The 13,986-nt window shown below is 36.7% G+C and overlaps 1 protein-coding gene across 1 annotated transcript in view; it reads left to right on the top strand.

The window, feature by feature from the left end:
• The first annotated feature begins 9,676 nt into the window (after positions 1-9,676).
• DOCK9 (dedicator of cytokinesis 9) overlaps positions 9,677-13,986 on the top strand; it is a 101,824-nt gene continuing 97,514 nt past the window's right edge. The window contains exon 1 of the mRNA XM_010006332.1: positions 9,677-9,790. Within this exon, the coding sequence (XP_010004634.1) occupies positions 9,677-9,790 (114 nt within the window). The remainder of the gene's footprint in view (positions 9,791-13,986) is intronic.

Consider the following 13,986-nt stretch of genomic DNA (forward strand, 5'->3'; position numbering starts at 1 on the left):
GGGTTCTCTGAAGAGTGGGAAGGGAATGGGAAAGATGCTGCAGTCCTGGCAACAACATGAGTTTATGAAACTCGTCTGAGTACATACATGGAGCTCTTAAATGACATGATTTTTGTACTCTTTGCTGTAAAAGCTTATCTGGCCAGTTCTTCCAATTCTGAAAGGTGGTGACTTTCAGGAGGAGAAATTACCTTGCTTCTTACTGAGAAGTTGTATAAGGAGCTGAAGACTACAGGGGTCCTTCTGAAGAAAAGCTGTATTGCCAAGACCAAAAGAGAGGGGCAGTGTGTCACTTCCCTATGTTTTATTTTATTTTGGTTGTTGTTGCAACAAATGAAAGCGTGTGTGTGTGACTTCACCTATTTGTCTGTGCTGTAACACAAATTTGAGGTGCAATTTCTTATCTGCTTTTTTGGCTGTACCTGCTATCTGGTCTCATTAGCTATTTTGGATCAAATGTCTCCTGATACAGAGCTGTTGTCAGAACCCAGAATTTCAGGGAGTCCTGTAATTTAAAAAGACATTGATTCTCTTGCAAAGCCAGTGTTGAACATCTGTGAAAATTTCCTGTGAACAGAAAGCTCTCAGGAAGTAGTTCTCCTTGAAGGAAAAATGTGTTCTGTAAATAAATAAGGAAGCACAAGTAGTTGATTTAGCATACATTTTTTTTATTTAACCTGTAATCCAGAGGTTGGGAGGTTATATCTAAATCTTACTCAATCTAATTAAGCTTCAATCTTAAGCAAGTCTGCTCTTTTCCAGGAAGGAAACCAAAGATAAAGTGAAGCCTGGCTGAGAATATCTTCTCAGGAGTACACTTTATTTCTATCCATCTAATGTCTTTCAAACTTGCAATGAAAACGGTATTTCTTCTCTTTGGCATAGGAACTTTTCTAGCCCATCACATACATGTTATCTTGTTAGAACACAGGGTCTCCCTACAGTCTTTAGGTTCATATGGGTAAAAAAATCAATATTTATTAAAAGATTATAAAATTAGTTTGAGATGCTATTAAAAGTTGCTACAAAATTAATGAAAATATATTTTCCCAAAATGTCCACCTGGGGCACAGTTTTTTCTGCACTTACTGGGAAAGTATTCTGACTTGCTAAGTTTTGTAGTAAGTTGAAAGACAATTTCAAAATATAAGCTAGTATGCTCAAATTGTATTCCTTAGTTTGTTTTGATTGTCCTGCGATTTTTTAAAAAATCCATTCTCAGCATGTTACATGTTATTTCTGCTATGTTGCAGTATCTTAGGAGAGTTTTTTTGATGGCCTTTGTTCTATATTCAAATTACATTTTATTGGTAATCATTGTATAACCAATGACTGTTTACTAAGGGTTAGTTTTAGAGTCTAAGAGGCTGTTTCAGATAATAGACAAACATGGAAAATGAGCAAAAAAGGGAGAATTATGTGGTGACAAGAAAACTAAGGAGATTTTAAAACTTTGGGCTTTGCTAATAAGCCTGTTAAAATATTCAATGAAGAAAGAGGCTAGCTGATTGTACTAGCAAGGCTGATGGATGAGTGGGTGGAAGGACATGAACTTTTTCTTTTCTTTCTATTGGTCTGAAAATTGCAGAAAGCAACATGCTGCTTTTTCATGCTTGAATTTTTTTTATTCAGTTTGCTTCTCATGGGCTGTTCAGCACTGATGTTTCTCTTGTTAGGCTTTATAATCCTGTAGTTTGGTAAAGCTACTGGAAGTAGTTTAGTAGCTGTAGCATGTGCAAGATGTGGCCTAATGATTTTAAGTAAGGTTTGTATTAAGTGTGATGTGGAAATTATGCTTAATTACTTAATCTGTGCAATTTCCAAGAAGAAATGCAGGGCATTTTGGAATAGTGTTATGTCCAGCTTTTAATAAGATAGATTTAGTATTTGCTGGAAACAGAACAACCAACCTTGTACTTTAGCAACTACAGTTTCTTAGTCCATGTAACCTGTTGACTTGACACCAACACCGTCATTAGGTGTGACCGTATTCTTGTGTGACTGCGTATTTGGTGCTGCTCATGAGTAATTTGATTTATTAATAAACTGTGACATCTTTAAGGTAAGTCTGTTCATGTGGGAAGCTTGATTAATGGCACCAGAGAGCTGTGTTATTCTGGAAATAGCTCCTCACTAGAATTCAAGTTACAAGTGTTTTGATTTCAGAATAATTTAAAATTATTTGTGTTTGACTTTTTTGAAAGACTGTTTTCTTGATTTAACATGTGATGGGTTTAAATAAGCCTTAAAACATTAACTTATTAGAAGGCCCTACATTGAGGCCCATCCTTGCTTTCTGAATTAACAAATGAATATCATCTTGCTTGTTTAACGTAGACAAGCTTAGTAAAAATAAAGAAGGAATATAGGAAATAGAAAAATAGAAATAAAGGAGAAAGTTCTAAGGAAGTAATTCTGCTGACTAAGCGGAAGTTGTGGGTTTTTTTAATGGGTTTAAACAGCTTATGCAGCAGTTCCCTAACGATGTGCCGATATTTGTATGGCTCATAACTTGCTTCACTTTTATTAGAAGTGGCTTTTATTCAGCAGCAGCTAAAGCACTAGACCCCATTAGGCTTCTTAAGAAGGAAGAAACAGACATGTTTAAGTAAAGCTTATAACTGTTGCATAGTTTTTCATGGGTCACTAGCATGGAAGCACTTTTATCTTCTTTCATCCTACTGCTTTGGATGAGAAAAAAAAAAAAACAACAAACAAAACTGTTGTCTGATGTGCTGGTTTGTAGTTTTGGCCACATTGCCTGATGGTTTCTGTAGAATTTTTTCTTTTGACCTTTCATTAGACTCCTTTGGGAAAAATGCTCAAATGTACATCTGTGGCATCCCATTCACCAAGCACAGTTCCTGCAGCAAGTAAACCTATTTGAAAGATGTGAGAGTATCATCAGACATAGATTGTCAGACACTCAGGGCACTGGCATACAAAAGATAAAGCATTTTATCTCCAGGAAAATTATTTAAGACTGAGTATGTTTGGGATGAAAAAAAAAAAAACAACAAACAAAACTGTTGTCTGATGTGCTGGTTTGTAGTTTTGGCCACATTGCCTGATGGTTTCTGTAGAATTTTTTCTTTTGACCTTTCATTAGACTCCTTTGGGAAAAATGCTCAAATGTACATCTGTGGCATCCCATTCACCAAGCACAGTTCCTGCAGCAAGTAAACCTATTTGAAAGATGTGAGAGTATCATCAGACATAGATTGTCAGACACTCAGGGCACTGGCATACAAAAGATAAAGCATTTTATCTCCAGGAAAATTATTTAAGACTGAGTATGTTATCTGAGGATTGTTGGTCAAGCCAATATGCATAAGCCATTGTTCATCCATGACAAAATAGGTTGGACTAGCATAGAAAGATACTTGGGCCAAAGAATGTGGCATCAGGTTGCATCCAGGTGGAAAACATAATCTTATTGAATGTAGCAGCAGAGGCAGGAGGAGCTGGATATATGCAGTTAGAAAAAATACAAACCACCAAACAAGCAACTTTAAAGCCTTATATGATCTTGAGAAATGGGAAGAAGACTTGTATGGTGGAGCAGCTGCATGGGTGTGCTTTCAAGAGTCTAGACTTTGTGAATGCACACTGTAAGGAGTTGTCTTCTCTGCTTTTTCTTCTGATTAATACTTCTTTCCACCTCCTTCAGTAACAGCCTGAAGTGCTGATTTGAATAATTAAAAATGGAGGTATCCTATTCTGCCAGGAAATAAAATGTAATTAAAGTAAAGCTGGGAGCCAACTGCTAACTATTGCCATGTTCTTGTTCTTTAGAACTCTGCAGTGTGAAGTCCAAGACAGGTTTTTATTTCAGTTCAGAAGGAAACCAAGATGCACTCTTACTTTCAGCCCAAGAACAGAGGTGAATTAACAGTCTCCTCATGGAGCAAAGTGCTCCTGAAAAATGTCTTATAAAATTGGTGTTACACTGTGGGAAGACCCCTACTGCAGCCTTGCTTGGCACAGAACTGCTTTGGTTTGAGGGATCTTCAGACTTAGGGTTTTGACTTGCTTTTTGTCTTTTGGTTTGGTGTCTGTGCTGTCCTATGAGATTTCTGATAATTGTAAGGTACTGTCCAGATAAAAAAATAGCCATCTCTAGTCCAATACTCTTGTCATAGTTAGTCTGCTTGTACATGTCCTGTCTAGAAGGAGGTTTGTCAGAACAACAGTTAAATCCTTCAGTAGAAGAGCATTTTTAATCTTGACTAAATGCTACTGATTTTTTTTTCTTTTCCTTTTTTTATTTCCTCTAGGACCATAAGGAAATCAGATTTTTCCTTAAAACAGAAAGATAGTGACCAGGATGATATGAAATTAATCAGTTAGCAGTAAGTCAAGCAACCTGAAGTTAATACATCATAGATAGCAGTATGCAAAAGTGTAACAGGGACAAGACTTAAGTTCGTCTGCATTTTGCTTAGCTCTGCAGAGATTCTAAATGTATTATATTTTGTATTTTTCATAGAGTGTGTCCAATCTAAGGTACTATACTTTATCTGACAAATAGTCATGTCTAGTTGAGGGGTATTGATGAGATACACCATATTGATGTTACAACATTAGCCAAATTCTTATTCCATTAAATAAAGAGCTTTTAAAAAATGCATTGTAATATGTACACATATTAACCCAATAGAGGCACTGACTGGGAGAATCCTTTAGCTTTATGCTGCAGCTAAAACAGGCAGATCAGGATTTTTTTATTCCAGGTTCTTGAAGAGACCTGTACATTGCTGTTATGTTTTTTCATCAAGGCAACCTACTTATGATAGACACCTCTTCTGTGTGGTATCTCAGCACCTTTGTCCTGTCAAGGCTACTTGACTGTCTCACTAAAAACAATGTTTTGAGAGTAATCTGAACTGTAATCTGGAATTAGAGTATTAACATAAGTATAGCTGCAACACTGAATTTTCCATTGATCTGTGAAATGTTATGCCTTTAATACAGCTACAAGGCAGGCTGCCAAGGGAGGACAGTGCTATAGTATCTCTTACTAATGCAGAAGAGAGCAAGTATTTGCTTTTAATGGTGCTTGTTAGTCTGATAAAAGTGGGTCTGTATTTTCATAGGAGCTAATGCCTTAAAACCCCAACCTAAAAACCATCCAACAAACAAAAAATAATCCCCCAAACTCCCAACAAAACAAAATGTCAAAACCCTTCCAGTTACCAATCCTTCTCATTTTTTAAAGTTTTCTGTTAAGAAATGTTGTGAGTTTCCAGGGAATTTAAAGAGCCAGAAAGGAGTAGGGAACAGATGAAGGATTTTAGTAAATTATGATGTAAAATCTTTTCGTTTTCACATACACATACAAATCTATTGCAGAGTTATTTCTTCCTCTCCTCTTCCCCCCCAGTTGCTACAGGTTCTTTTCCTAGAACAGCCAACGAAGTGTGATGGCTCTAATTACAGCTGAGTTTAGTGATCATGATGCAGACTGTAAGTGGAACTTGGAGCAAAAGAAATGCCATTAACTACTCAGGTTTTAGTCTGTTCCTACAGTGAGACTGTGTAGCCATCCTTTCTTCAGTCAGAGTTCAGAGGAAATTCTCATAAGCTACCTGTTCCCTTGCTATTAATTACTCTTTTTAACATTATGTAGTATTGTACATTAGGAAAGCAAGCTCTCGGAGTGAAAAGTGATTTAGAAGAATGGGAAGGGTACATGTGGAGAACTTGTCTTTTGGGCAGCAGACTTGCTGGATGAATCACTGAGTTATGCAGGGAATAAAAAGTACTTTCTTACCTATGTTATTTTGTAATTACGTAGGTAATTTCTTAAGGGTATATGATGCAGGAAGAGAGCCAACTGTTTGGCTATTGGAAATAATATTAAAAGTACTCATTAAAAGTACCAGGGGAAATCCTTCAAGTCACTGTGTTTGTAAAAAGATGAAATGCATTGTTTCCATAATAATCTGAGTTATTTTGCAGATAGGTCTCTATTTAGCTAGCAATTTCCTGCCATTTTGGGAGCCATCTTGGAAATGCAGTCAAGTAACTCTTTTGTATAGTGACATTCTTTTTGTACATTTATTGTTTCCCAGGATTCTCTGTTGATCCTTATTCAGGTAACTGCCTGATACAACAAATTGAGTAGTATATATGATTTTTTAAAAAAATTGCAGCTAAATGGTTTAAAACAACAGGTCATGTAACCAGTTTATGCATCTTTAGCATGTCAAAATCCTGTTTTTAATCTTTCACTTTTTGTATCATGTTATTTGTAAAGTTTTGAAATATACCTCTTTATTCAAGCAACTGAATTTTTTTGATTGTGTGCTGCCTGTGTAACCAGTACCTCTTAATGTTAAAAGTGTGCATCAGTTTAGCAATCAAGGTCTGCTTCATGCAGGATATAGCTCTGGAGATGCTGCTTCATGCTTCTATTGTTAAATGAAGAACCTCTTCTAATGGTATTTGTGTGTTAATGCATTGCAAGCTGGAAATAACATTAGCCATTCAGTAGGAAAAAAAATAACTTCTGTATTTTTAAACTGTTCTTATAAAAATGTTGGCTTGTTTGCATTCTTTTTGCCCTTCATCATGTTTTGAGAATAATAGGGAGAATGATGAGAAAAGAAAGTCGCATTTATACTGAATTAAAGTAATCGAGATGCATTCAAGAGAAGTTAAGTATAATTGCAGCTCCTCTCAATGAAACAAATTCCTGTTTGGCAGCTGCATCCTCAAGTAATGGTATAATTTAGTCTAAGCTACTCTGGACTTCCGTTTTCTGAAAACAAAAGAGGCTGGTGCAAAATAAAAGTGTAACTAAATGTTCTTGAACTATTGTCTATCTTAATTTACACAGGAAGATCTGTTTTTGTAAATTTGACTAAATTGCTAGTTTCCTTCTTAACTCTTAAAGAAGCTTAATAGCGTGTTGTTTTCTGGAGTTGTGCCTATATATTAGAGAGAGTGCTTAAAAAGTGATTGCACTGAACATGTTTTTCGTCAAGAAAGAGGCAGAAGCATACTAAATCATTGTTGTCTTGTCTAATAGTTAATTTTATTAATTCTTTCAGGCCACTCATTAGAAATGTGCTTGCATTGTGGATGAGAGGAGTCTGACCCAACTCCTGGTCAGGTTCCATTTCACAATCGCAGTAAGCTGAAGTAACAATATCTCGCACAGGTGGGAGAACAGAGAGAAGGGGAAAAGAGAGGAATAGTTACATGTTGCATTATGTTATGTTAGGTCTGAAGGGTAAAACCTGTACCTGAAATTGTGTCTTCTTAAAAATACTAGCAATAAAAATGATATTTGATCTTCTCCCTAATTTGATCTGCTTTTTTGCAGATTAAGGTGACTTTCCCTTCTGTGCCAGAATAGATAAAAATTAATGTCGAGTTAAATTTAGGATGTCAGTTATATTGAAGTGAGATAATTAACTGTCTAAAGAAGTGGAGTAGAGTTGAGAACTCAATGAAAGGTGGTGGCTTATTTTCCACAGCTGTCCGGTTGCTTTAGTGGACAGGGAATCTAAAATAGGGATGTGCTTCTCTCAGATGTATTTTTGCTTGGTAAATACAGCCACAGAGGCTTGCGCACTTGGAGATTGCAACTCATCAATGTTAAAAAGAAACAAAGGGAAGATCAAAATACCCCTTCTAAAACTGTGAGAAAACTGCTCATCAGAGTTCACTTTTTTCAGTGGAAATTTAGCATACAATCGTGCTTAAACTAGTGCATGGGGGAGCTAGCTTAGTCAAACCTTCAAAACTACCAAAAAAGTCAACTAGGTTGCATACAAAATTGCTTTGCACTACGCTAAAGAAGTGTACAGAATTGATCACAGTAAAAGTTGCTGCTTCTTATTTTGCAAGTGTGTGTATGATGGGCAGTGTCTGTAAGCAGTTGGACAGTAGACGTGATTACAAAAGAGAATTTGAAGCATAACTTAGAATCGTAGAACGGTTTGGGTTGGAAGGCACTTATGAAGGTCATCTAGTCCAACCCCCCTACAATAAGCAGGGACATCTTAAACTAGAACAGATTGCTTAGAGCCCCATCAAGTCTACCTTGAATGTCTCCAGGGATCGTCTAGTTCCAACCTGCCTGCATGGGCGGGGACACCTCTCACTAGACCAAGTTGCTCAAAGCCCCATCCAGCCTAGCCTTGAACACTTCCAGGGAAGGGGCATCCACAAGTTCCTGTGGGCAACCTGTTCCAGTGAGTTACCACCCTCATAGTGAAGAATTTCCTCCTAATGTCTAGTCTAAATTTCCCCTCTTCCAGTTTATAACCATTACCCCTTGTCTGATCACTACAAGGGGTAGTAAAAAGGGGTTGTAAAAAGTCCCTTCTCAGTTTCCTATAGGCCCCTTCAAGTACTGGAAAGTCACTGTAAGATCTCTCCAGAGTCTTCTCTTCTCCAGGCTGAACAACCTGAACTCTCTCAGCCTGTCTTCATAAGGGAGGTGCTCCAGCCTTATGATCATCTTCATGGCCCTCTGGACTTGTTCCAAGAGCTCCGAGTCCTTCTTATGTTGGGTTGATGTTGTAGTTAAAGACAGGTATGAAAAGAGACTAGCTCCAAGCGCTGTGTAGCTTTGAATCCCAAGGCCAAGCATTTCTGAAACCTTATCAGAACACAGCAGAGATACACCCCCAGTGTTTTGTACTGTCAGCAGAAAGAAAATTCTATGAAAGCCAAAAGCAGCAAGTAATGGCTGGCTGGTCTGCATGGCTGGAGAGCCGAGGCTCTGTCAAGTGATGTTCCTCAAGATGTGTGAAGTTTTTTTGCATTGTCTTCTAAGCATTGTTTTTTGGTGTTTTTTTGTTTCTTGTTTTTTGGTTTTTTGAGGGTGATACCTGTGTTGCTGGAGGGCTCTGAGAAGAGCTGAAAGCACTAATAATGTGCAAGACAGAAGTGAGCTAACTGGCTTAAGCAAAGAGAGAGGCTGAGGGGGAGACTGTTTACTTGAAGAACTGAGCGCTTAAAAGTTGAAGGTATAAAGAGGTTTTTTATTTTTTAGTTTGTATCTTTGTAGAGGATATAGTATTTTTACTACGAAGACAATTCGATGTTGATGTAAATTTTTAATATGGATTTAGCACTAAGATTAAAAAGAGAATCCCCAGCTTATGCCCATAAAAAGAGCAACGTATCTGTTTGGGACATTGGTTCTGGAGAATGTGCTTGGTTAGTGGCTGGTTGTTGATAGCACCTGAGTAAGTGATTAAAAAAATAAATTAACACTTAGGATTTTGTGCTTCTGAAGAGGCCTAGTTGTCAATTAGTGGCTAATTTTTACAAGAAAAATATTGTAAAGTACTGAAGTATTGATTTTTATAAGTACTGTAAAAGACTTGGACTGTTTCAAATGGTTATTTTAGAAATGCACATTCTTTTTGTGTTTGACTCATAACCTTAAGGCATTAAAATGGATCCACCTTTTTTCTATTTTCTTTTTTTTTTTTTTTTCTTTCCGGAGGAGAAGAACATGCTGAGGGGCTGGCCTTTGTCTGTCATGCATTCCCACCATGACAGATTTAGCAAACTGCAGCTGAGAAGTTAGTTTCTACTTTCTGCTGCTTGTGCTGGGGAAAAAGCTATTGTTTTCATTGGATCACGGGCATGACCATTATTTCAATGCCAAAAAGCATACGGTTTTGCTGCAGTTTGTATTTTCAATCAAAGAATGCAGGCAAGAACAAACAGAAATCCTAAAAAAGAGTATATTAAAGAGTCTCCACAGAAGTGCAAGGATGCAGGTCCTTGTGAAGCAGAAGCGGAGAGTCCTGTAGTAGTGCTGGTAAGAACTGTTTAAACAAGCTATCTCTTCCCTTTAATAATTTCAGTTGTTTGCCAGTGAAAAACTGCTTAATCTGATGCTAAGTGAGATGTTCCTGCATTTTTACTTGTGCGGAAGGTGTGTTCAAGACTTGGGTTTCATTCTTTGTGTGTTGTCTGCCCTTTTAATTAATTTTTGCTATTCTGGTTTGCTAAATCTTTGGTTCTGTTGGAGTATGACTTTGGAATTTGGTTTTCTTGCTAGCTGCTTTTCAGTGTCTGTGCTATCTGGTGTAATTGTACAGCTCTTTGAACCTGGCATGAAAGCTATTTACACTTTAAAATCCATTCTAGCACCTGTTTTTTTTTACTTCCCAGTGTATCTTTCAATTAAAATGGATTTAAACACTCTAAAGACTGTGTGGAATAGTAAAATATTACTTCATGTTCTAAGAACTGTCTAAATAATTCAGGTGTACTTCTGTTAAAGGATCTATTTTTCAATGCTTTCAATGCACACCATTCAGGAATTTTAAGTTTTAAAGCAGCTTCCAGTGAGGGAGAAGGGAGTGTTTCTTTATGTGGGGGAGGTAATCAAATAAGAACCTTTTTTTTTTTTTTTGTATCGCTTCACACTTAGTTGTGTTGGAATTTTAATAGTAGAGCAGGAGAATGTAATAAGCAAACTGTAACGAATCCACCAAGTCTCTCCAGATAAGACAATAAACCTTTTCAAGCAACAGGGATGGGTTGTTAAACTAGTAACTTACATATCAGTAGAAAGAAATACTGTGATAGTTGCTTCTGAAATTCCAGTTTTACTTAGTAATATCTCATACTTAATTTCTGAATTAAAGGATGACCATGTCCTTTTTGACTGTGGTTTCAGTTAATTAAGGGAGCCTTATTTGTGCTCCATGCTATACACTTAGGAATTGAACGAAAAGATTTTGGCAATCTCTACTTAGTAATACGCATCTGTAACTTTATGTGCTTTGTTACTGGATGTAACTGAAAGCTTACATGTGTGCTAGACAGGTTTTCTGTACAGTTTTCTTCATTTCATTCTCTTCAGAGCAGTTGTTTGTAAAACGTGGGGTTTTTTGTATGGGTGTGTTCTGATTTCTGGTCCAGATTTTCATCAGTACAATATGAGCTAATCTTGTGCGTGCTTTCCTGCCTTTGGAATGTTTAACTTTATTTAGAACTGTTTTTATTCCCCCATGAATACTCAGAGAGGATATTAGTGTTTCTGCAGATACTTGGAGTACTGCAGTTGATCAGCAAGACTACATTCTTTAAAAAAATGTGTAAAATATTACTATGTTTACTTATAACCATGTGTCAAGTCCATCCTTATAATTTTCCAGGTACTGCTAAATTTTTTGTTCATGGATTAATATATGTGAAGTGTTTGCCCTCCCTTATTTCATTTTCAGATTAAATGGGTATGTTCAAAACAAAGATCAGTATTTCAAGGGAAGAGCATTTAGGTTCCACAGAGGTCATGTAAAGAATGTCTTTGCTGTCATTTCAGTTGCTATTTTGGTCTTAATCTGTTACATATATAGACAAGCTTATATATGGCTTATAGATTTTGCTTCTGCTTTTGTGTAGTTTATTGAGGAAAACTAGATGAAATGGTGTAAAGACGCTTTGCACTAAGTGTACTGCTAGGCAGAAAGCAAAGGTAGGGCGTTATGTTTCATTTAACACTGGCTTTGGGGTCCATTTCTATGTCATTGGGTTGTGATTTTGCAGTAGATTTTTACTGCCACAGTTAAACATAGGTATTTTTTCACTGGTATTGGGTGCAGTAAGGTAATAAGTAAGACAGATAATGTTGCTTGTTTGTGTAACAAAATGTAAAAGGCAGAACAGCTTGTTTTCTGGCTTAGAAACCTTAGAATTGTATTAGATAGCAATCCTCAAAAGCATTTGAATCAGGAGGCTTCTGTTTTTAATAATACTTCTCGTTGACTACTGCCTAAAACATTATTTCAGGTGTGGATGTATTCCTTTTATAAGGGCAATTGCTATGTGATTTACCTAGCACTTGAGGGGTTTTTGAGTATTTTTTGCAAAGATGACAGAGAATAAGCTGTCAGGACTTAAGAGAAGCAACAAGTTTTCTGTGATACTAATCAGTTCTTTTAATTGTGTTTCCCCAAGAGTCTGCTATAGAGTTGAGGGAACTGAGTGTTTATAACTGTAGGCATCCTGTGTGATATTGAAACAACTTTATTTGATGGAACACTGCATATGAATTAACTTTTCCTGGCTAGGTGGGTAGGTTCACAAAAGGAATCATCTGCTGTTTTCAGTGCCGATGTGCTCACTTGTTTTCCTGTAATTTGTATTAGATCATGTTATAACTTTGCTTTTGAGGTTAACAAGCAAGACAAGCCAATGGAAAAAGCATTCTGATTTTCCAGATGTTGCCTCAGAACCTTACTTGGGATGAACTGCTGTTGTACTAGGTGTTGTACAAGTTACCAAATTAGGACACATGCTGTCCAGTTGCGTGATGATAGTCATAAGTAGTAACTGCTTATCAAATCAGATAATGTTTCTGAGAAGCTGGAACTTCTGGAGGCCATCTTTCTGCTTGGAAACACAGGAGCACCATCAAATGTAGGACACCTGAGCTCTTCTGTACAGCAGAGCATTGCTCAAGTCTGATTCTAGTGTTGGCAGTTTCTGTGCTGATAAAGAGAACTTGAAAGGACACAGTGTGCTTACTTTGCATTTGAAGGTAAAGCAAATGACAGAGGAGGCTAGAAATGAAACAACTGGAACCACATCATATTAACAATCTGATGTAAATACCAGCAATACAGAAGGTCTTTTCAAAATTTTTGCACTCTGAAAGTGTTACTGTGTTTAAATAGACCATTGACTAAATGCTTCTTGTAAATAAAAGCACAATGTTTTCTAATTTAGACTGCATTAATTTCATTTTGGACCCCCCCCACTCTTCTATAACAGCCCCCTGCAGACTTGGTGAACAGAACAAGAATTTTCAGGCTTTCAGGTTAAACTGGAAGGAAAAAAAACCAAAACCGTGGAAAGTTAGTTCTTTGTGGTTTTTTTTGTTTTGTTTGGTTTTGGTTTTTTTTGTTGTTGCTGTGGGTTTTTTATAGGATTTTTGTGTCTTTTTTAAGCAACAGTGTTCAAAAAAGCCTGCTCTTTGTATGGCTCACTCTGTCTCTCTAGCCTCAGCAAGCACTTCTGTTCTCTTTATGTAAACATGAAACAAGTAACTTAGTGCATTTCTTTCCTTCAAGTCCTAGAGACTTACAAGTTTTGAATTTTTCAATGCAGGTGGATTGTTGCTTAAGTATATTCATAGTGGTAGTTTTTTACACAAACCTATAGCAGCTTGTTCCCTCCCACTGCCCCAAAGTTTGCAAAGCAAAGTTAACCATATGTAAGAAAGGCGATAATGAGTAATGGAATATTTAAGAACAAGCTCTATGATACATGTAATTTTTAAAATGGATTTTTAAATTGATTAAAAAATAACACGGCCTGGGCATTTTATTTAGAGTTGATTGTGATTGTGGGACAATAAGATACAGGGAGCTGTTACCCATGTACAATATTAGTCTTATTATTTTTCCAACGTGACTTGCTTCAGGCCGATGTTGAAAAAACGTAATACTATATTCATAAATTCATAGGCATTGTTGCCTGCTAGTGCTTGTAGCTCCATTCTACACTTCATGGGGACTTGTTGATTTGCAGGTGTATGTGCTAAATATGTTTTTATAAGGTAAATGATGTTTTGTAGCATGAGGTGCTACAATCTTCACAAGGTGAAGATTACATTTGTCTCAATTTAAGCATACAAGAAAAAAATGTACTGTATTATTTTTTCTGTAATACATAATATAGGAAATCTTTGGACTCCTAGTTTAGTATTCCTTTTATGAGATTGCTTATTTCTGATGAGTTTCTTTTCCTTAAAGTATGCTACAGATAACAGACAACATTGGGTAACTCGAGTGGTGGACCCCATGATGCCCTATGTTCTTAGCTATATCTTAGATTATGGAAATAAAAATGTTGCTTGTTGCAGATGACTAGGAAAGTTAAGCCTGGTTTAAAGACTGACTTTTAGTGCCTGTAAACTGATTTTGCATTTTTGACTGGGCTGAGTTAAATCCATATCAGCTGGTCTGTAACTGATATTCAACAATACTATACCTACCCAGC

This window comes from Chaetura pelagica, unplaced genomic scaffold, assembly GCF_000747805.2.
Source record: "Chaetura pelagica isolate M959 unplaced genomic scaffold, ChaPel_1.0 scaffold29, whole genome shotgun sequence".
Taxonomy (NCBI): Eukaryota; Metazoa; Chordata; class Aves; order Apodiformes; family Apodidae; genus Chaetura; species Chaetura pelagica.